The sequence below is a fragment of the Suncus etruscus genome, chromosome 1 (assembly GCF_024139225.1).
Source record: "Suncus etruscus isolate mSunEtr1 chromosome 1, mSunEtr1.pri.cur, whole genome shotgun sequence".
NCBI classification, from domain to species: Eukaryota; Metazoa; Chordata; class Mammalia; order Eulipotyphla; family Soricidae; genus Suncus; species Suncus etruscus.
In genome coordinates, this window is record NC_064848.1 from 92,078,437 (window position 1) to 92,100,456 (window position 22,020).

The 22,020-nt window shown below is 36.5% G+C and overlaps 1 protein-coding gene across 1 annotated transcript in view; it reads left to right on the forward strand.

Moving 5' to 3' along the window:
• The window catches only part of GLCCI1 (glucocorticoid induced 1), a 107,128-nt gene that overhangs the window by 50,736 nt on the left and 34,372 nt on the right, over nucleotides 1-22,020 (forward strand). Inside the window, exon 4 of the mRNA XM_049768980.1 lies at nucleotides 16,467-16,580. Within this exon, the coding sequence (XP_049624937.1) occupies nucleotides 16,467-16,580 (114 nt within the window). The remainder of the gene's footprint in view (nucleotides 1-16,466; nucleotides 16,581-22,020) is intronic.

The window sequence follows — 22,020 nt, forward strand, 5'->3', positions numbered from 1 at the left end:
AGCAGTGCTCAAAGCACCCATAGTCCATTTCTACCAATATTTGGCTAATTAGGCCAGATGGTTCAATGATCAGACACCTTAAAGTGCTACTGTTTGAGCTGCAGTATGTAGGAACCAACAGTACCATCACTGATAGTGCTCATGGGCAATCAGAGCTACATCATCTGTGCTGGTAGTTGGCCATGAAGTTTCATATTCAAATTTGAGTCCTGCATGTGCAAAGCATTCCTGACTACTGAATTATCTCCTCAATTTCTAGAAATAGTTTTAAAGACTTATTTCCTTATTAGGAATAATCCAAAGTGTGTTACCTTTTTATTTTCCGTTAATGTTCCTGTTTATTTTTTATTTTTATTTATTTTTTGTTTTTGGGCCACACCTGGCAGTGCTCAGGGGTTACTCCTGGCTGTCTGCTTAGAAATAGCTCCTGGCAGGCATGGGGGACCATATGAGACACCGGGATTCGAACCAACCACCTTTGATCCTGGATCTGCTGCTTGCAAGGCAAACACTGCTGTGCTATCTCTCTGGGCCCTAATGTTCCTGTTAATGTTATCTTGTACATCTAAATTCTTTTTTTGTTTGTTTGTTTTTGGGCCACACCCATTTGATGCTCAGGTGTTATTCCTGGCTAAGCGCTCAGAAATTGTCCTTGGCTTGGGGGGACCATATGGGACTCCAGGGGATCTAACTGCGATCCTTCCTTGGCTAGCGCTTGTAAGGCAGACACCTTACCTCTAGCGCCACCTCGCCGGCCCCACATCTAAATTCTTAAGCTGTTTTATAATATTGCAGCTAGGCCATTTCTTATATAAACATTGCTTAAAAAATGATCATTTGGATTCTGCACAGTTTTCAGTCAGAGATGAATTAAACCTTTAAATGATTTACTTACGTTGCTGCTTTCCATAATGAACTCAGAATTATACTTCTTAGTTTCAATTCTGCTATCAATATTTAATCATTCTCCTTTCAATATTTGAAAGGCCAGCAATATGTATTTTTTCCTAGGTAAATATTGACATTGCTCTAAATATTTTTCATGTTTTACTTTCCATATTTCTTATTATTTTGCCCATACTTCATCTTCTCAAAATCTCTTAGACGTTGTATTGTCTGGATTAGGTAGATGTGATCTGCTAGCTTGATATTGGCAGGGGAAAGGAAAGGGGTGAGGCAGGAGGGAAACTAGGGATATTGTTGGGAGGAAATGTGTACTGTTGAAAAGTGTACATTGTTTGACTGAAACTCGATCATGAACAACTTATAACTGAACAAAAAGAAATGAGATCAAACATAAAAGTATAAACTTAAAAATGAATTATAACAATATGGATTGTATAGGAACAAAACGAATTATTAATGAAGATAGATATTACGTTTTATTATAAGATCAGTATGTCAATAATCATAGTTTCAATACATATAAATGTGAAAGGAGAAATAAAGTTAAAGTAATATTAGACATTACAATATCCCATTTTCAGTCTTGATAGAACAAACTTATCTTGACAGATCATTAGTATTATCAGTCAACTTGATCTAATTGACACATATTAAAAACTATCCAATGACTGAATATTGTACTTCCAGACATGTGTGAAACATTCTCTAATTGAGACTGTCTTGGTCCATCAAACAATTCAGTTCAATTACAAAAATGCTGAAATTATATAACAAATTATTTAAAAAAATTCAAGTGTTTGGTCAGATAACACTTTTCTAATAAATAAAGGGAAGTTTTTAAATAATTAAACTATTAAGTTAAATCATAATAATACTTACACATACAGTTAAATCAGTAGTTTGAGGAAAATGTATATATTTTAGTGTGTATATGAACAAAAAGAAAAGGCAGAGACAAGGAGTGGTTCTAAAGGCTGGAATGCTTGTTTTGCATGTGAAAGCCCTTGCTTCATTCTGTGCCACGCAACTCAACCACCACTGAGAAGCCTCTGAACACTAAGCTGAGAGTGACCCTCAGCCCCCCCACCAAAAAAAAAAAAAAAAAGAAGGAAAATAAAGAGAAACATTTAATCAATTTCTAAGCATCTATCAAACTAGAAAATTAAAAATACAAACAAAAAGGAATTAAAGAGATAACAAAAATCATAGCCAAAGCTAATGTAACAAAAATACTTGAGAAAATAAATGAAATTGAATTTAAAAGCTATTTTAAAGGAATGTTATGACTACATAATCAGCTGAAAAAATACATAAAAAGCTGAAACTAAAATAAAATTTTAGAACGACACAATTAGAAAGTAAAATTATTGAAATTAGATTTTAAACAAATAGAAAATGTGAAGACTTGTCACAACTAAAATTAAATGAAAAAAATTAATATGTTTCCTCAAAGAAAATTTTAGAACCAGATTTAGTGAATTCTATCAGTTAATGTCATACTCTTTCAGAAAGAAGAGATTTTTATTTTAAATGCCAATGAAAGTACTACTTAATCTGCTTCTTTCTACATTGTTCTGCTTCTCTCTACATTGTTATAAAACTTTAATATGAAAACTTTCAAATTAACAAATACATATTGTATTTATCATTACACATATATGTGTGTACATGTATTTTTCTAGTTATAAGGAAAACTCACTCCCTATAATTAGTGACTAGGAAGAAGATAATTAGTGATATGTGGGTGCTGTTTGGATCACAAAAATCTTGTCTTGCATTTATGGGGGCTTAAGGAGAGATTTTTTAAAAACTGAATTTAAGAAAGCATGCATACCACACTACACATTCTAGGAGCACAAAATGTATCTTGTTGGGAAATTGGATCTAGGTTGTCTGCATAAAGGAAGAAATTGTGGCCATGTTCCTGGGCAGTAAAACTAGACTTAAAATGACGTCACCTGACACTATTAGTATTTTTCTGGGCCAGAGAGGCAGCAGTGCAGAACTGGAAATAGTAACCATATGTTTTGTGTCGCTTTGACATCTGGAATAGAACTTCTTAGCTGTGTAGGGACATAGCTTCTTCCTAATTTAAGATCTGCTCTAAGCCGTCCAACTCCAGAGAGCTAGTGTGAACAACTAAAAAACAAAGCAATGCAAAATTCATAATGTATAAATTTCCACTTATTATGAGTTTATAATATCAAGCATGTTATGTAAATAAGCATGTTAAATATATAAGCAGATATATTGCTATAGATGTAGGTAAAGTAGGGGCATTCACATCTGAGAAAATTAGAATAATTATATCTAAATCCCACTTAAATACAAAGAACTTTAAAATGAGAATTTTTAAGAATTTCACTTGGAATGCCTTGCAATGAGAAATAGAGTAAATAAGTGCAAATGGTATAATAAAGGATCATTAATACATCTTGTTAATAATGACATTTGGTAAAGTAAGACACTCTGGTGGATTAAGTTGACATAGTTGAAAAGAGAATTAGTAATCAAAATTTCAACTGAGAATTGAAAGTCTAGATTGAACATAGAATATTCTGGAGAGAGACTAATAGCTGCTAGGTATTTGCCTTGCTTTTGGCTGAGGTGGGTTCAATCCCCAGAACTCTATAGAACCCCCCCAAGACTTACAAGGATTAAGCTGTGAACACAACTGGGTTTGGCTCAAAAACAAGAACCAAAAAGTGAGAATAAAAAATAATAGAAAATAATTAAAAAATTAGAAAATAATCTGAACTAGAAGTTAGTAAGCACAATAAAAATAAATAAGAGGAAAGAGAATATTTTAAGGATGAAGCTTTGCTAATTGGTAGAGCTATGTGTGTCTTCAGGTTGAAAATAAAAACACAACAAGTTCTAAAGAACTGTTTATTGAAACAATGAATAAAAAATGTTACCTGCCGATATGGTGTACAAAGATTACAGGTCCTAATGTATACACACGATCTGATGTATACACACAAACACACATAAGTAACTGGGAATAACATACAACTTGCAAAGAAATGACAGGTAATATATTTATCAGAAAATACAATATAGTAAACAGTAGGGCAATATGTCATACATATGTTAAGGATTCCTCATTTTTTTTTCTTTTTAATAATATCTTTATTTAAGCACCATGATTACAAACATGTTTACAGTTGGGTTTCAGTTATAAAAGGGTTATAATTCAATTTTAACCAGCACTTTTTTTTGGGGGGGCCACACCCATTTGATACTCAGGGGTTATTTCTGGCTATGTGCTCAGAAATCGCCCCTGGCTTGGGGGGATCATATGGGACACTGGGTTGGGATCGAACCGCGGTCCGTTCCTTGGCTAGCACTTGCAAGTCAGACACCTTACCTCTAGCGCCACCTAACCAGCCCCATAATTCAATTTTTTTTAATTTATTTAAACACCTTAATTACATACATGATTGTGTTTGGGTTTCAGTCATGTAAAGAACACCACCCATCACCAGTGCAACATTCCCATCACCAATGTCCCAAGTCTCCCTCCTCCCCACCCGACCCCCGCCTGTACTCTAGACAGGCTCTCCATTTTCCTCATAATTCTCGTTATTAGGACAGTTCAAAATGTAGCTATTTCCCTAACTAAACTCATCACTATTTGTGGTGAGCTTCCTGAGGTGAGCTGGAACTTCCAGCTCTTTTCTCTTTTGTGTCTGAAAATTATTATTACAAGGGTGTCTTTCATTTTTCTTAAAACCCATAGATGAGTGAGACCATTCTGCGTTTTTCTCTCTCTCTCTGACTTATTTCACTCAGCATAATAGATTCCGTGTACATCCATGTATAGGAAAATTTCATGACTTCATCTCTCCTGACAGCTGCATAATATTCCATTGTGTATATGTACCACAGTTTCTTTAGCCATTCATCTGTTGAAGGGCATCTTGGTTGTTTCCAGAGTCTTGCTATGGTAAATAGTGCTGCAATGAATATAGGTGTAAGGAAGGGGTTTTTGTATTGTATTCTTGTGTTCCTAGGGTATATTCCTAGGAGTGGTGTAGCTGGATCGTATGGGAGCTCGATTTCCAGTTTTTGGAGGAATCTCCATATCGCTTTCCATAAAGGTTGAACTAGACGGCATTCCCACCAGCAGTGGATAAGAGTTCCTTTCTCTCCACATCCCCGCCAACACTGTTTATTCTCATTCTTTGTGATGTGTGCCATTCTCTGGGGTGTGAGGTGGTATCTCATCGTTGTTTTGATTTGCATCTCCCTGATGATTAGTGATGTGGAACATTTTTTCATGTGTCTTTTGGCCATGTGTATTTCTTCTTTGTCAAAGTGTCTGTTCATTTCTTCTCCCCATTTTTTGATGGGGTTAGATGTTTTTTTCTTGTAAAGTTCTGTCAGTGCCTTGTATATTTGGGAGATTAGCCCCTTATCTGATGGGTATTGGGTGAATAGTTTCTCCCACTCAGTGGGGGGGCTCTTGTATCCTGGGCACTATTTCCTTTGAGGTGCAGAAGCTTCTCAGCTTAATATATTCCCATCTGTTAATCTCTGCTTTCACTTGCATGGAGAGTGCAGTTTCCTCCTTGAAGATGCCTGTAATGTCCTGGAGTGTTTTGCCTATGTGCTGTTCTATATATCTTACGGTTTTGGGGCTGATATCGAGGTCTTTAATCCATTTGGATTTTACCTTCGTACCTGATGTTAGCTGGGGGTCTAAGTTCAATTTTTGCAAGTGGCTATCCAATTGTGCCAGCACCACTTGTTGAAGAGGCTTTCCCTGCTCCATTTAGGATTTCCTGCTCCTTTATCAAAAATTAGGTGGTTGTATGTCTGGGGAACATTTTCTGAGTATTCAAGCCTATTCCACTGATCTGAGGACCTGTCCTTATTCCAATACCATGCTGTTTAGAAAAGTATTGCTTTGTAGTGAAGTTGTTTAAAGTTGGGGAAAGTAATTCCTCCCATATTCTTTTTCCCAATGATTGCTTTAGCTATTCGAGGGTGTTTATTGTTCCAAATGAATTTCAAAAGTGTCTGATCCACTTCTTTGAAGAATGTCATGGGTATCTTTAGAGGGATGGCATTAAATCTGTTTAATGCCTTGGGGAGTATTGCCATTTTGATGATGTTAATCCTGCCAATCCATGAGCAGGGTATGTGTTTCCATTTCCGTGTGTCCTCTCTTATTTCTTGGAGCAGAGTTTTATAGTTTTCCTTGTATAGGTCCTTCACATATTTAGTCAAATTGATTCCAAGATATTTGAGTTTGTGTGGCACTATTGTGAATGGGGTTGTTTTCTTAATGTCCATTTCATCCTTATTACTATTGGTGTATAGAAAGGCCATTGATTTTTGTGTGTTAATTTTGTAGCCTGCCACCTTGCTATATGAGTCTATTGTTTCTAGAAGCTTTTTGATAGAGTCTTTAGGGTTTTCTAAGTAGAGTATCATGTCATCTGCAAACAGTGAGAGCTTGACTTCTTCCTTTCCTATCTGGATTCCCTTGATATCCTTTTCTTGCCTAATCGCTATAGCAAGTACTTCCAGTGCTATGTTGAATAGGAGTGGTGAGAGAGGACAGCCTTGTCTTGTGCCAGAATTTAGAGGGAAGGCTTTTAGTTTTTCTCCATTGAGGATAATATTTGCCACTGGCTTGTGGTAGATGGCCTTCACTATATTGAGAAAGGTTCCCTCCATTCCCATCTTGTAGAGAGTTTTGATCAAGAATGGGTGTTGGACCTTATCAAATGCTTTCTCTGCATCTATTGATATGATCATGTGGTTTTTATTTTTCTTGTTATTGATGTTGTGTATTATGTTGATAGATTTACGGATGTTAAACCATCCTTGCATTCCTGGGATGAAACCTACTTGATCGTAGTGGATGATCTTCTTAATGAGGCATTGAATCCTATTTGCCAGGATTTTGTTGAGGATCTTTGCATCTGCATTCATCAGCGATATTGGTCTGTAATTTTCTTTTTTGGTAGCATCTCTGTCTGGTTTAGGTATCAAGGTGATGTTGGCTTCATAAAAGCTATTTGGAAGTGTTTCTGTTTGTTCAATTTCATGAAAGAGTCTTGCCAAGATTGGCAGTAGTTCCTCTTGGAAAGTTTGATAGAATTCATTAGTGAATCCATCTGGACCTGGGCTTTTGTTTTTCGGCAGACATTTGATTACTGTTTTAATTTCATCAATGGTGATGGGGGTGTTTAGATATGCTATATCCTCTTCTTCAACCGTGGAAGATTATAAGAGTCCAAGAATTTATCCATTTCTTCCAGGTTCTCATTTTTAGTGGCGTAGAGTTTTTCAAAGTAGTTTCTGATTACCCTTTGAATCTCTGTCATATCAGTAGTGATCTCTCCTTTTTCATTCCTGATACAAGTTATCAAGTTTCTCTCTCTCTCTTTCTTTGTTAGGTTTGCCAGTGGTCTATCAATCTTGTTTATTTTTTCAAAGAACCAACTTCTGCTTTCGTTGATCTTTCGGATTGTTTTTTGGGTTTCCACTTCGTTGATTTCTGCTCTCAGCTTTGTTATTTCCTTCTGTCTTCCTATTCTTGGGTCCTTTTGTTGAGCATTTTCTAGTTCTATTAGCTGTGTCATTAAGCTACTCAGGTAAGCTCCTTCTTCCTTCCTGATGTGTGCTTGCAAAGCTATAAATTTTTCTCTCAGTACTGCTTTTGCTGTGTCCCATAAGTTCTGATAGTTTGTGTCTTTATTGTCATTTGTTTCCAGGAACCTTTTGATTTCCTCCTTGATTTCATCTCAGACCCACTGGTTATTGAGCATGAGGCTGTTTAACTTCCAGGTGTTAAAGTGTTTCTTCTGAGTCCCTTTGGAGTTCACAAATAATTTCAGAGCCTTGTGGTCAGCGAAGGTAGTCTGCAAAATTTCTATCCTCTTGATCTTATGGAGGTATGTTTTATGTGCCAGCATGTAGTCTATCCTGGAGAATGTCCCATGTACATTGGAGAAGAATGTGTATCCAGGTTTCTGGGGATGGAGTGTCCTATATATATCCACTAGGCCTCTTTCTTCCATTTCTCTCCTCAGGTCTAGTATATTCTTGTTGGGTTTCAGTGTGGTTGACCTATCCAGTGTTGACAAAGCCGTGTGGAGGTCCCCCACAATTATTGTGTTGTTGTTGATATTATTTTTCAGATTTGTCAACAGTTGTATTAAATATTTTGCTGGCCCCTCATTCGGTGCATATATGTTTAGGAGAGTTATTTCTTCCTGCTCTACGTACCCCTTGATTAATATAAAATGTCCATCTTTGTCCCTTACAACCTTCCTGAGTATAAAGTTTGCATTTTCTGATATTAGTATGGCCACTCCAGCTTTTTTATGGGTGTTGTTTGCTTGGATAACTTTTCTCCAGCCTTTTATTTTGAGTCTATGTTTGTTCTGACTATTCAGGTGCGTTTCTTGTAGGCAGCAGAAGTTGGATTGAGTTTTTTGATCCATTTAGCCACTCTGTGTCTCTTAACTGGTGCATTTCGTCCATTGACGTTGAGAGAAAGAATTGTCCTGGGATTTAACGCCATCTTTATTTCAAAATTTGGTGTGTCTTTTGGGTAGTCTTGTCTTAGATTAGGTCTTTCAGTTTTTCTCTTAAGACTGGTTTTGTGTCTGTGAAGTTTCTGAGCTGTTTTTTGTCTGTGAAACCATGTATTCTTCCGTCAAACCGGAAAGTGAGGTTTGCTGGGTATAGTATTCTGGGTGAAGCATTCATTTCATTCAGTCTTGTCACAATATCCCACCACTGCTTTCTGGCATTGAGTGTTTCTGGTGACAGGTCTGCTGTAAATCTCAGGGAAGCTTGCTTGAACGTGATTTCCCCTTTTGATCTTGCTGTTTTCAGAATTCTGTCTCTATCTGTGGGATTTGTCATTGTGACTAGGATGTGTCTTGGGGTGGTTTTTCTGGGGTCTCTTTTGGTTGGTACTCTTCGGGCATGCAGGATTTGATCACATATATTCTTTAGCTCTGGAAGTTTCTCTTTAATGATGTTCTTGACTGTTGATTCTTCCTGGAAATTTTCTTCCTGGGTCTCTGGGACTCCAATGATTCTTAAGTTGTTTCTGTTGATCTTATCATAGACTTCTATTTTCATCTGTTCCCATTCTTTGACTAATTTTTCCATTGTCTGCTCCTTTGCTTTAAGTTTTTTGTTCAATCTCTCCTGCTGTATGGAATTGTTATGTATCTCATTTTCCACAGCACCAAGTCTATTCTCAGCTTCTGATACCCTGTCCCAGAGCTTATCCATTTTGTCATTCACTTCGTTTCCTGACTTTTTCAGTCCTGTTAGTTGACATGTTATTTCAGTTTGGAGTTTTGTGATTTCTGTCTTCATATTTTCTTGGTTCTTATTAGTGTTCTGTTCAACTCGATCCATGGTTTCTTGGAGTCCGTTGAGCATCTTCCATATTGCTAGTCTAAAGTCCTTATCTGAGAGGTTGATTAGTTGGTTGGTCATTATCTGGTCCTCAGAATTGTCATCTTCATTCTCTATGTCTGATGCTGGCCTGCGTTGTTTCCCCATTGTCACACTTGTATTGTGGGTTTTTCTACGTGTTGTGGTGGTATTCATTGTCTATATGATGCAGGCAGCACACTCCCCTGGCTCCTCCCTTTCTGGATGGGCTGACTGGCCTCTAAGGGAGGGGAGTCCTCCGTGGATGAAGCCTCACACTGGGTCAAATATTAGGCCCGAGCATGCAACAGAGAAGACAGTCTGGAGAGAAATGTTTGCTTCTGTGATATAGCACCGTTCTTAGTGTAATTTTTCCTTCTTGTTGCAATGGTGTTCTTTCCTTAGAAAGAGTGCATGGCTGCGTAGCGAAGCGGAGCGGCCATGCTCATCTGGAGCCTCTTTTTGCCCCACTCGCAAGAGTTTCACGCAAGAGGACAGTAGACAGACATATACTGGTCAAACTCACAGTTTTTCACAGTTGGGCCCCACTGGGCCGGTGTACTTTCATGGATTTTCCCCGCCTGGTGTCACACACAGGGAGCCGGCTTTTACAAAGTCTTGCTGGTTTTCATGCTGTGTAGTCCCTCCCTGAAAATGGCCTCTGGGCGAGCGAGTTTTCTGGAGCCTCTTTTTGCCCCACTCGCAAGAGTTTCACGCAAGAGGACAGTAGACAGACATATACAGGTCAAACTCACAGTTTTTCACATTTGGGCCCCACTGGGCCGGTGTACTTTCATGGATTTTCCCTGCCTGGTGTCACACACAGGGAGCCGGCTTTTCCAGGATTCCTCATTTTTATTTATAAATTTATAAATTTTATACCCGAAGATTTCTTTCCTCCTTTGAATTAGGTTAATCCTTCTGTTACTTATTAACCCAACTGTTATTTAAAATTCACAGACTAAATAAGTATACTTTTCTACTGGTTTCCCCATTTAATTCCTTGTTTATATAACACAATTTAAGATTAATTTATAAATAGAGTTAAGTGAAAGATAATTATTTAATTCATAATAGTTTTAGTTGACACTTGTCATATGTTACGGTAAAGGGGAGAATGACTTTTTTTTTAATTTGGAGGGACTGTCTGTCAAGGTGTCTTTGAGATTGCTGAAGCTGCTCCAGTGTGATTATTTTGTCTGGGCCGGTTGGTGCAGGAGCTCAATAGTGCTGGGGGCTATTAATGGGTCATCCACTAGTGCAGATGAATACATGGTGCCTTTGGGCCTTGTATATGCAAGACATGTGCTTCTGACTCTTAAGTTGCTTCTTTGATTCTTAAAACTTCTTTAGCATGTATTATTAGGCTTTAGTGATGCTTTGTAAATAACATCAAATGAGTGAGACTCATTGTACTATAGTATGTAAAACATTTAGAATTTCAAATAATATAATCCTATTTATTTGTTTTCATTTTTTTGTTTTTTTTCGGGCCATACCCGTTTGATGCTCAGGGGTTACTCCTGGCTAAGTGCTCAGAAATTGCCCCTGGCTTCGGGGGACTGTATGGGACGCCAGGGGATAGAACCCTGGTCCTTCCTTGGCTAGCGCTTGCAAGGCAGACACCTTACCTTTAGTGCCACCTCGCTGGCCCCAATACAATCCTATTTTTAAAAAAGCTTAATTGCATGTTAGGAAAAATGGCATGAAGGGATAATCTCAAAAGGACATTTTAACTTCCACTGCCCTTGTTTACTGAGAGAACTTTTATCTATTCTGCCTATGATGGAGGATTAGAAATTGATGTCTACACTCCTATAGTTCTTTTAATGAGCAAATGCTTTCAAATCTCTTATTTGAGTGGTGGGGACCACACCTCTTTGTGACCAGGGGATAGTATGGCTTTGTGTTTAGGAGTGGCACCTGTCCTTCAGAGACTCAAAGAGTCACCACATGTGAAAACAAGTGTCTTCATATTCCCTTTACCTCCCCAGCTCTAGAATCCCTTTATAGTTAGAGCTCCCAGCTTCTTTCTCACTTATGATTTGTGAGGGGACCATATGGGTTGCTAGGGATTAAATCTAGGTTGTCCTAGTGCAAAGCAAGCCCTGACCTGCTATAGTATTGCCCTCCCCCTTCTGCTTTTTACTCAACTCATCTCTAGTCCATTTATAATGTATTTGACTCATCTGTTCGTAGATGTTGGGAGAGAGAAATAAAAAAAAAAAAGTGAACCTACTAGACTTGTACTATTGTAAGTGGCCTTAACTTTCCTTGGGATTGACTTGTTTTTAAAACTGATTTTTTTTAAACAGTAATTTCATGGATTCCTGGAAAACCTTTGTTGTTGTATATCTAGTCTTTTGGATTTAGTGCTTAACTCTCCTTAGCCTCTTGAATTCTAGAAATAACTTCAGTTTCTTTCTTGGCTACTGAGCTTTGTCCATCTTTCAAGGCCAGTTTAATTATAGGACCCAAAGCAACCCTCTACAATGACTCTCATATCTAAATTTTCCCATGGTTCCTGGGAAATACACTTTTTTTTTTTTGGGTCACACCCAGCAGCACTCGGGTTACTCCTGCATCTACACTCAGAAATCGCCCCTGGCAGGCATAGGGGACCATATGGGATGCTGGGATTCAAACCACCATCCTTTTGCATGAAAGGCAAACGCCTTACCTCCATGCTATCTCTCCAGCCCGGAAATACACTTTTTGATGTCCAGTTACTAGCTGGTAGTTTAGTCCTATTGGATTCAAATACGGTAGGAAATCTGCCATCCTTGTTCAGTCTTTCTGGTTTTGCCAGTGGGAGTCACTTACCAGTCCATCAAGTCCCTTCATGCCTCTCTCCACTTCAAGAAAAAGAGGGAGGTAGGTCTGTCCTCTCAGGTCTTAGTTTTTATTTTATTTTATTTTATTCTAATAGGTGAACCTATTAGAATGGAGCCGGGTAAAAGTCATTAGACATAGATAAGAGACAGTGTACTTCATTATTTTACAACACAAGTATCAAGAAGGATAGCACATTTATATAATTCCCCAAGCCCCTAAAATTCATGTAATAGAGATACCTGAACAAAAGATCAGATTATTGGAAAGAAATACAGAGCTTGAGGCATCAACTTTTTATAGCAAGCAATAAATAAAATTGTTTTTATTTTTTAACAGAGGGTGACTCACAGAGGATCATAAATAATACTATGTTTTGATTATTTTTTGTCTACCTCTGATTTTGATAAAAGTAGAAAGAATAGGTCTATTATTGAGTCTTCCTGTGGAAAAAAGGAAAAATCATATGTTGTATTTTTTATATAACCAGTAAGTGATAGAATAGTTTTTCATTATATAATAACTGCTTTAGATGGAACCATCTGGAACAGCAAGTAAAATGAGTACTGATCCTTCTCTCTTCTGATCAAATAATGATTGATAGACATAATTTATGGAGATTTTTCCCTTTTAAAGATAAAAAGAGAATGCCTTCTGCTCTAACATTATTAACTTTCAGTGTTTACTGACTGCTCTCTTTTTAATTATAGTTTACTAGGGCAAATTGTTTTTACATCTTCACTGGCTCTAAAAGGTAATATTTCGAAGATACCTTTGAATATTCATTGAAGTTAAAGAAACTGTTCTAAACCCTCACAATTACATGTACTTAATCTATTGAAGTTTTTGTTTAAATTCATATTAAAATGACATCTAAACATATCTTAAATCTTTACACTATTTGAAATTGGATACATTTGGATACTATTTGAAATTGGACTAATTTAGGGTTATGTAGTTTATTGAAAATTACAAATTTATCAGTATATCAGTATATAGTCAGTTAAATTGCTTAATCAAATTTTTGTTCATCTTTATTTCAGTTTCACATCTTGGTATAATTTCACCATTAACAAAGGAAATAACTTCACAAAGTGGTTGAGTTTATGAACCAGCACATAGTTTCCTTCTAATTATATTTAAACATTATATAGTATAACTTTCACCAACTTTGATTAGAAAACAGAAAGGTATTAGGAAATAAAGGATAAAGAAGTAGTTCTGCTATTGGCTGTGTCACATTTGAAAGTTTTTGAGAGTTTTTTATGTATAAAATATAGATATAATTAATCTTTGGGATTAAGTGGATTTGTGACCTACTGTTTTGAGGGACTTTTCATGGAGATGGAGATGGAGATGGAGGTGGTATTTGGATTTGGAGGCCACACTATGCTCAGAGCTTTCCCCAGGTTCTCTCTTTTCAAGGATCATTTATGACGGTGCTTGGGGGCTGTGGTGCCATTGATTGATTCCAGATTGATTGCATGCAATCAATCTTTTTCTAGTCTCTAAGAATTCTTTTTTAATTTTGTTTTGGTTGTTTTTGTTTTGGGGTCACATCTGGCAGAGCCAGGAGAACCTTGCTCTACATTCAGAAATCATTCTTGGCATGCTCAGGAGACCATATGGGATGCCAAGGATTGAACTTGGGTCAGCCTCTTACAAGGCAAATACCCCAAAATTTGGGGGGGGGTGTATGTATAGTGTTTCTTTCATGTTTTTACCTTTTTGTTGGCTACTCTTAAATTTTTAGTTCTCACTGGTATGTCTCTTGACTTTGTAAAATTTCTTTGTCTCTTTGTGGTATTAATGATCCATTAGTCAATAAGGAATAATGATTAAAAGAACAGACTCTGGAATTCCACTTTCTACTTCTAAACATTTATTTCTAATTTATTTTATATAGTATTACTTTTAAAGTTAACTACTAATGTTTATCATGCTTTTTAACCCTCTACATCTCAGTTTCCTCACCTGAAAAATGGAAATAATAAAGTTATCTATATCAAGTTTTTATTAAAAACAAGTGAGGAAATTCACATAGAAGTGGCACATGTCTTCTTTTAAACCATTTTAAATTGGCTTTCTTTACTTTTTGCTTTCTCTTCTAAAAATCATAAAATCCTACTTCCCTTTCCACTGCTATTTGTAAGCCATATAAATTGATTCTCCATTTCCTACCTTACTGTAAAATGTAGTTTATTCTAAGAAACATTTCCCTCTCCAATCCCTGAAGAAAAAGTTATACAGCTAATCTTTTTGTGTGTGTGTTTATTTCTTGAGCCACACAGTACCACTCAGTGGTACTAAGGGGTTTACTTCTGGCTCTGCACTCAGGAATTACTCCTGGTGGGCTCTAGGATCATAAGGGATGCTGAAGTTGGCTGTATGCAACATGCTCTACCTGCTGTACTATCACTCCAGTTCTCACAACAATCTTTTGAAAGCAGAAGTTGAGGTGCATTTGATTTCATTCTGAAAGTGAACTACTATAGTGAAAACAGGACAAAAGTAAACAAAGCTGGAGCCAGAATGATAGCACAGTGGTAGGGCGTTTGCCTTGCACACGGCTGACCCTGGATGGACCTTGGTTCGATCCCTGGTGTCCCATATGGTCCCCCAAGCCAGGAGCAATTTCTGAATGCATAGCCAGAAGTAACCCCTGAGCATCACTGGGTATGGCTCAAAAACCCAACCCCCCAAAAAATAGATTTTTAAAAATTTACAATAAATATATTGCAGTTCTCACATTTAAGTGTAACCATTACCCCGATTATCTACCAGTTACACAGATATTTTCATTATTTTATACTAATTCTATACAAAATATTTCTTTATGATTCATGGTCACTTATTTTCCTTTTTTAACTTTTTTTGTAATTTGGTTTTTGGGCCATATCTGACTATGCTCAGGGTTATTCTTGGTTATATACTCAGAAATTACTCTTGGTAGGCTTGGGGGACATATGGTATGCCTGGGATAGAAAATCAGGTTTGCCTCATGCAAGGTAATTGTCCTACCCATTGTACTGCCATTCCGGCCCCTTATTTTCCCTTATAAATCTGGTGTAAATGTTCTTATTAATCGTTTTATGTTAAAAAGGGAGTTTTCTCTTTCTATTTTTTCTGGCAGTATGGTATAATTAACATTAAGTTATATATAATGAAAGTTATGGAAGTGTAAGTTATACAATATAATTACTTAATATAAGTATACATTTTAATCTGTGTGTGGTAGGAGCTTTTAAAACCTACTTCTAGCAATTTCAAATATATAATCTAGAGTTGTTAACTAGTCACTTGTATTTATCCCCAGAGCTTATTCATCCTATAACTGAACAATTGTACCTTCACCCATTTCTACTCTTCCCATAACCAAAATCTGTGACAATTACCGGCCCACTCTAGTTTTGTGAGCTTTTAAGATTCTGATCACAGGATTTATCTTAGGTTAGTTTTTAAAATTCTAGTCAGTGTAACTTAAAAGCTCCCTTTGTAGAGGAAGGTTGTGTTGGGCCTTTATCAAGGTAACCGTAGTAGCTAGACATGAGGATCAAGAACTTGAGTTGTGATATGATAAAATATAGACTTAGAGGAGTGATTCCTAACCATGTTTCCTTCCTGCAGCATACTTACTGGTTCTCCTTAGTCTGTACCATGGCCCTCAATTTGCAGTTTTTGCCAAAATTTCACCTGTACTTCATCAGTACTTCACCTGGAATATTCTGGGGCTCACATGGGGCCAAGAAATAGTAAAAGCATTTAGTCAATGAGCAAATGCTCTCCCTGGATTCTATTCCTTGTAACATGTCCTCCCAAGATCATTGGGTACAGTCCTGGTAGTTCCCAGCATTGTTCAATGTGTTCCTGGGTGCCCTTACTTCCTGGTATACAACATCATCGAATCATATCCTAGGGCTCTTTAATTAAGTTGAAGGGCTCAGATTGAACACTTCTTGTGAAGCCTCAGATCTTTTCCTTTCTTTATAAAATAAAAAATAGGCATGTGTGAGGTATGTTTTTATGTTGCAAAACCATCTTAAGGAAAATATGTTCTGACAAATGTCAAATTTGAAATAATATGGAAACATGTAGCCTGTATTTACCAACATTACTATTGAAATTGTACAAATGAGTTATGCATTTCTATCCAGATTCTTAAAAGAATAAGTCATAATGTATCATATAATAAGCTGTCTCCTTAAAATTGTTGAGAAAAAGTAATTTATATATGAAAATGAAATACATACTTAAAATTGACATTAACTTGTTTTATTTTCCTTGTTGCTTCAATTCCTGTGTTCCAAAAGCAGATTGCCAAACTGAGGCAGCAGCTCCAAAGGAGTAAACAAAGTACTCGGCACAGTAAGGAGAAAGATCGTCAGTCACCTCTCCATGGCAGCCACATAGCAATTAATCATACTCAGGTAAGCTATCATCTCTAGATTGAAATAACTTCTGGTAAAGGGGTTTATTACTAAGTAATAATACAATTACTTTAGAATTTAAAAAACTTAGCAGTGTAATCTTCTTTGAATAATAAACATAACAAAATATAATGATCTTAGGGGTCATATTAGCCTTATCAAACCTCTATTATAATTTTTTCGTTTAGTCATCTTCCTAACAGTTCCTAATTCCATTTGTCCCACATGTATAAAAAAAATAAATGACCTGAGAACTGGTCTACAGAATTGAAGGGTGTGTGGGGTATGGTTTAGGTGGGTTGAGGGTTTGGGAATACACAGTGTTGTCGAGGGAAGTGGAAATCCAGATAAAGGGTGTGTTGAATGTTGCATGCATAAAACTCTATTAACAATATTATAAATCTTGGTGTCTAAAATTTAAATTAAAAAATAGAGTATTGTGAATGCTTAATGGGCCTTCTACTCCAGGAATGACTTCTAATATAACTCATAAAACAAAATTTTTGAAGTGCTCTGGTAGAAAAAATTAACTAACGTATTGATATTAATAACTGAAACATAGAATTTAAGTATAGCATATTGATGTTGCAGAACTAACCCAAGTAGTTTATCAAACAGATTCAATTAGGTGTTATTTTACAAAGGTAAGGATGATTTAATATTTGGAAACATTGATTTAAAATATTAGTGTAGTTTATTGACTTAGAAGATAAAAGTAGAGACAACTCTTGATTTATTGAACTGTTTATGTGATAAATATAAGTAAAAGTATGGCACTTACTAATTTCCCTAACTAGAAATGTGGTAAGAACATAACTGTAAGTATTGAAAGCAGCTTTGATAAAATTTAAAAAAATAATTTGACTATAGGGCCTGGGAGACAGATTAAAGATTACATGCTGCCCAAGTTCTACTATCTATGGCATTACATTATTTCCTTCCCCTCAAGCACCTTTGTGGATAGCCCTGTTCCTGGTGACACTCAGCACTGCCTATGAAACTCTCTGGTCCACACCTCTGGACTGAAAGTGGGCGTGGCCTGTAGGATCCTAAGCACTACTGGGGAAGCCTCTCTCCCCAACTAGGAGTTCATAGATGTCTGAAATTTGCCAGTAGTTTAAGGGCATTAGAGCAATAAGAAAAAGAAATACTTGTTAAACTAGAAAATCAAAGCAAATGAATAAAATTATTACAACTTATTAGGTGACTTATTACAGTAACTAAAGTATAAGATTCTAAAAAAACCAAGTGTTGGTGATATTGTAGATCTACCAGAGCTGCCACAAATTTGGGTGCATACTCACTATGGAAAACCATGGCATTTTCTTCAAAAATTGAACATATGCTAGCATCTAGTCTAGAAAAAAGCACTCTTTAATATCTTCTCGCAGTAAATAAAACAGGTACACACAAGACAAAAAAGATGTACAAAAAAGACTTCATATCAGTATTCTGGAAGTATTGCTCATAATAATAAATAGAAACTCCAGCTTGTTAATGGATAAACATTGCATATATCTATTTAATATAAAAAAGTGAACCAGTAGTATATAACAGCATCATGGTTGAATCTCAGAGATACCATACTAAAGTCACTATAATTTAAATCTTGAAAAGGTTAAATTATAGAGCAGAAAATACTAGAAGTGGGGAATGACTATAAAGAGACTCTAGGGAATATCAGGGCATGATGATTGAAGGTTGTAAAATGTGATTACATGATAATTGGATGACTATAAACATTATAAAGCCAATGAATTGCATACTGAAAATGAGAATATATATACCAGTATACCCATTAACACTGTAAAACAAATGTGTAATTGGTAAATGTGACCTAAGATATTTCAAGCAAAGTTTCACATTTACCTTAGTGTTTCATCTAGAATTAATTTATTTTTTCTTTTTGTCACATTTTCTGTAAGAGCTCAATGCACTTATAGATATCTTGACTTGCTGATTTAATTTAAAAATATATTTATTGACAATTTTCATTGAATTTGGTATTTGTTTATGCATAAATATACTTTTTTATATACATAAGATGCTTGTTGATAGAAGGTTTAAACACTTCAAGAAGGTTGGTAGGTAATAAGGCTTTTGCCTTACATGAAGCCAAATCCATTTCTATGGTTGACACTATATATGATCTGCTGTGCATATCTAAGAGTGATAACGCTTAGCAGAGCTAGGAGTAAACCACTGCCAGGTGGTTTGAGCACTGTCAGATATGGCCAGAAAACCAAAATCTAATAACAAAATACTACAAGAACAGGAAAATAAATGTTCAGATGAAGTAAGATTGGCAAATGTTGGTCAATTTTGAAGCTCAATGAAGTGTACCTTAGATTTATTTAATCTGTTTGTTTTTCATCAAAGGAAAAAAATGAGCTCTTAATGAGTTAATTATTAGACAAATACCTAAATTGTTTTTTTTTCTTTTTTTATTCTAATTCATTGATTTGAGGTTCTATCATTATTCCAGTACCATGCCATTTTTTTTAGATTTTATTTAAACACCGTGATTACAAACAGGAATGTAGTTGGGCGTCAGTCCCCAAAAGAACACCCCCCTTCACCAGTGCAACATTCCCACCAACAGCCCCCATCTCTCTCGTCCCACACCCTCTGCTTCTATTCTAAACAGGAATTCTACTTCTCTCAATCATTAACATTGTCATGGTAGTTGTTGGTGTATTATTTCTCTAATTGTACTCACCCTTCTTTGAATTGAGTTTCATACTGTGAGCAGGTCCTCATCTCTGGACATTATCATAATAATGTCTTTAATTTTTTAAAAATCCATAGATAAGCAAGGCTATTCTGTGTGTGTGTCTCTCTGTCTCTCTCTGACTTATTTCACTTAGTTAATAGTTTCATGTCCATCCATGTATAGGAAAATTTCATGACTTCATCTCTCTTGGTAGCTGCATAATATTCCATTGTGTATAAGTACCACAGTTTATTTAGCAATTCATCTGTTGAAGGGCATCTTGGTTGTTTCCAGACTGGCTATTGTAAATAGTGCTGCGATGAATATAGATGTGAGAAAGGGATTTTTGTATTGCATTTTTGTGTTTTCACTGTATATCTCTAGAAGTAGTATAGCTGGATCATATGGAAGCTCAATTTCCAGGATTTTGAGGAATCTCTATATTGTTTTCCATAAGGGCTGGACTATAGATGGCATTCCCACCAGCAGTGAATGAGAATTTCTTTCTCCCCAGATCCCCGCCAGCACTTATTGTTCTTGTTCTTTGTGATATGTGCCAGTCTCTGTGGTGTGAGATGGTACCTCATTATAGTTTTGATTTTCATCTCTCTGATGATTAGAAAAAATTTGGAACATTTTTTCATGTGCCTTTTGGCCATTTGTATTTCTTCTTTAAGAAATTGTTCATTTTTTCTCCCCATTTTTTGGTGGGGTTAGATTTTTTATTTTCTTGTAAAATTCTGTCAGTACTTGTATATCTTAGATATTAGCTTCTTGTCTGACGGGTATTGGGTGAATAGTTTCTTCCATTCTTTGGATGGCTTTTTTATCCTAGGCACTATTTCTTGTAAGGTGCATAAGCTTCTCAGTTTTATAGTCCCATCTGTTTATCTCTGTTTTCACTTGTATGGAGAGTGCTGTTTCCACCTTGAAGATGACTTTAGTCTCGATGTCATGGATTGTTTTACCTACGTGTTGTTCAGTATACCTTATGGTTTCAGGTCTGATAGCAGGTTCCTAAATTCATTTGGATTTGACCTTTATGTATGGTGTTAGATGGAGGTTTGAGTTTGCTTTTTTTGCAAGCCACTGACCAGTTGCCCCAATACCACTTGTTGAAGAGGCATTCCTTGCTCTATTTTGCATTTTTTGTCACTTTATCAAAGATTAATTGATTGTATGTCTGGGGAACATTTTCTGAATACTCAAATCTATTTCACTTATCTGAGGGTCTGTCTTTATTCCAATACCATGCTGTTCTAATGACTATAGCTTTGTAATACAATTTAAAGTTAGGGAAGGTGATGCCTCCCATACTTCTTTTCCCAAGGGCTGCTCTAGCTATTTGGTGGGTGTTTATCGTTCCAAATGAATTTCAAGAGTGTTTGATCCACTTCTTTGAAGAAGGTCATGGGTGTCCTTAGAGGGATTGGATTAAATCTATACAATGCTTTGTGGACTATTGACATTTTTTTTGTGTTTTTTTTTTGGGGGGGGGGGGTCCACACCCGGCAGTGCTCAGGGGTTATTCCTGGGCCCAGGCTCAGAAATTGCTCCTGGCAGGAATGGGGGACTATATGGGACTCCGGGATTCAAACCGATGACCTCCTGCATGAAAGGCAAACGCCTTACCTCCATGCTATCTCTCCGGCCCCAACTATTGACATTTTAATAATGTTAATCCTTGTCAATCTATGAGCAGGGTATGTATCTCCATTTCCTTGTATTCTCTTTTATTTCTTGAAGCAGTGTTTTGTAGTTTTCTTTGTATAGGTCCTTCATGTCTTTAGTTGACTCTTCAAGATTTTGAGTTTGTGTGACACTAATGTGAATGAGGGGATTTTGTTTGTTTGTTTGGTTTTTGGGTTTTCGGCCACATCTGGTGTTGCTCAGGGGTTACTCCTTGCTACACTTAGAAATCGTTCCTGCCTTAGTGGACCATATGGGATGCTGGGGGATCAAACTGTGGTTCGTCCTAGGCTAGCGTGCTCAAGGCAGATGTCTTACCGCTTGCACTATCGCTCTGGCCCTGCGGGTGGTTTTTATTAATGTCCATTTCTTCTTTTTCATTATTGGTATATAAGAAGGCCATTAATCTTCATGTGTTAATTTTGTAGCCTTCCACTTTGCTATATGAATCTATTGTTTCTAGAAGCTTTTTGGTAGAATCTTTAGGGTTTTCTAGATATATTATGTCATCTGCAAACAGTGAGAGCTTGGCTTCTTCCCATCTTATCTCAGTGCCCTTGGCATCTTTTTCTTGCCTAATCAGTATAGCAAGAACTTCCAGCACTATGTTGAATAGGAGTGATGAAAGAGGGCAGCTTTGTCTTGTACCAGATTTTAGAGGAAAGGCTAATAATTTATCTCCATTACGAAAAATATTTGCCATTGGCTTGTGGTAAATGGCCTTGACTATATTGAAAAGTTCCTTCTATTCCCATCTTGATGAGAGTTTTTATTTAAGAATGGGTGCTGCTGGGGCCAGAGAAATAGCATGGAGGCAAGGCGTTTGGCTTGCATGCAGAAGGACGGTGGTTTAAATCCTGACATCCCATATGGTTCCCTGAGTCTACCAGGAGCGATTTCTGAGCATAGAGTCAGGAGTAACCCCTGAGCACTACCGGGTATGACCCAAAATCCAAAAAAAAAAAAAAAATAAAAAAAAAAAGAATGGGTGTTGGACCTTAATTGTATGCTTTCTCTGCATCTATTGATATGATCATA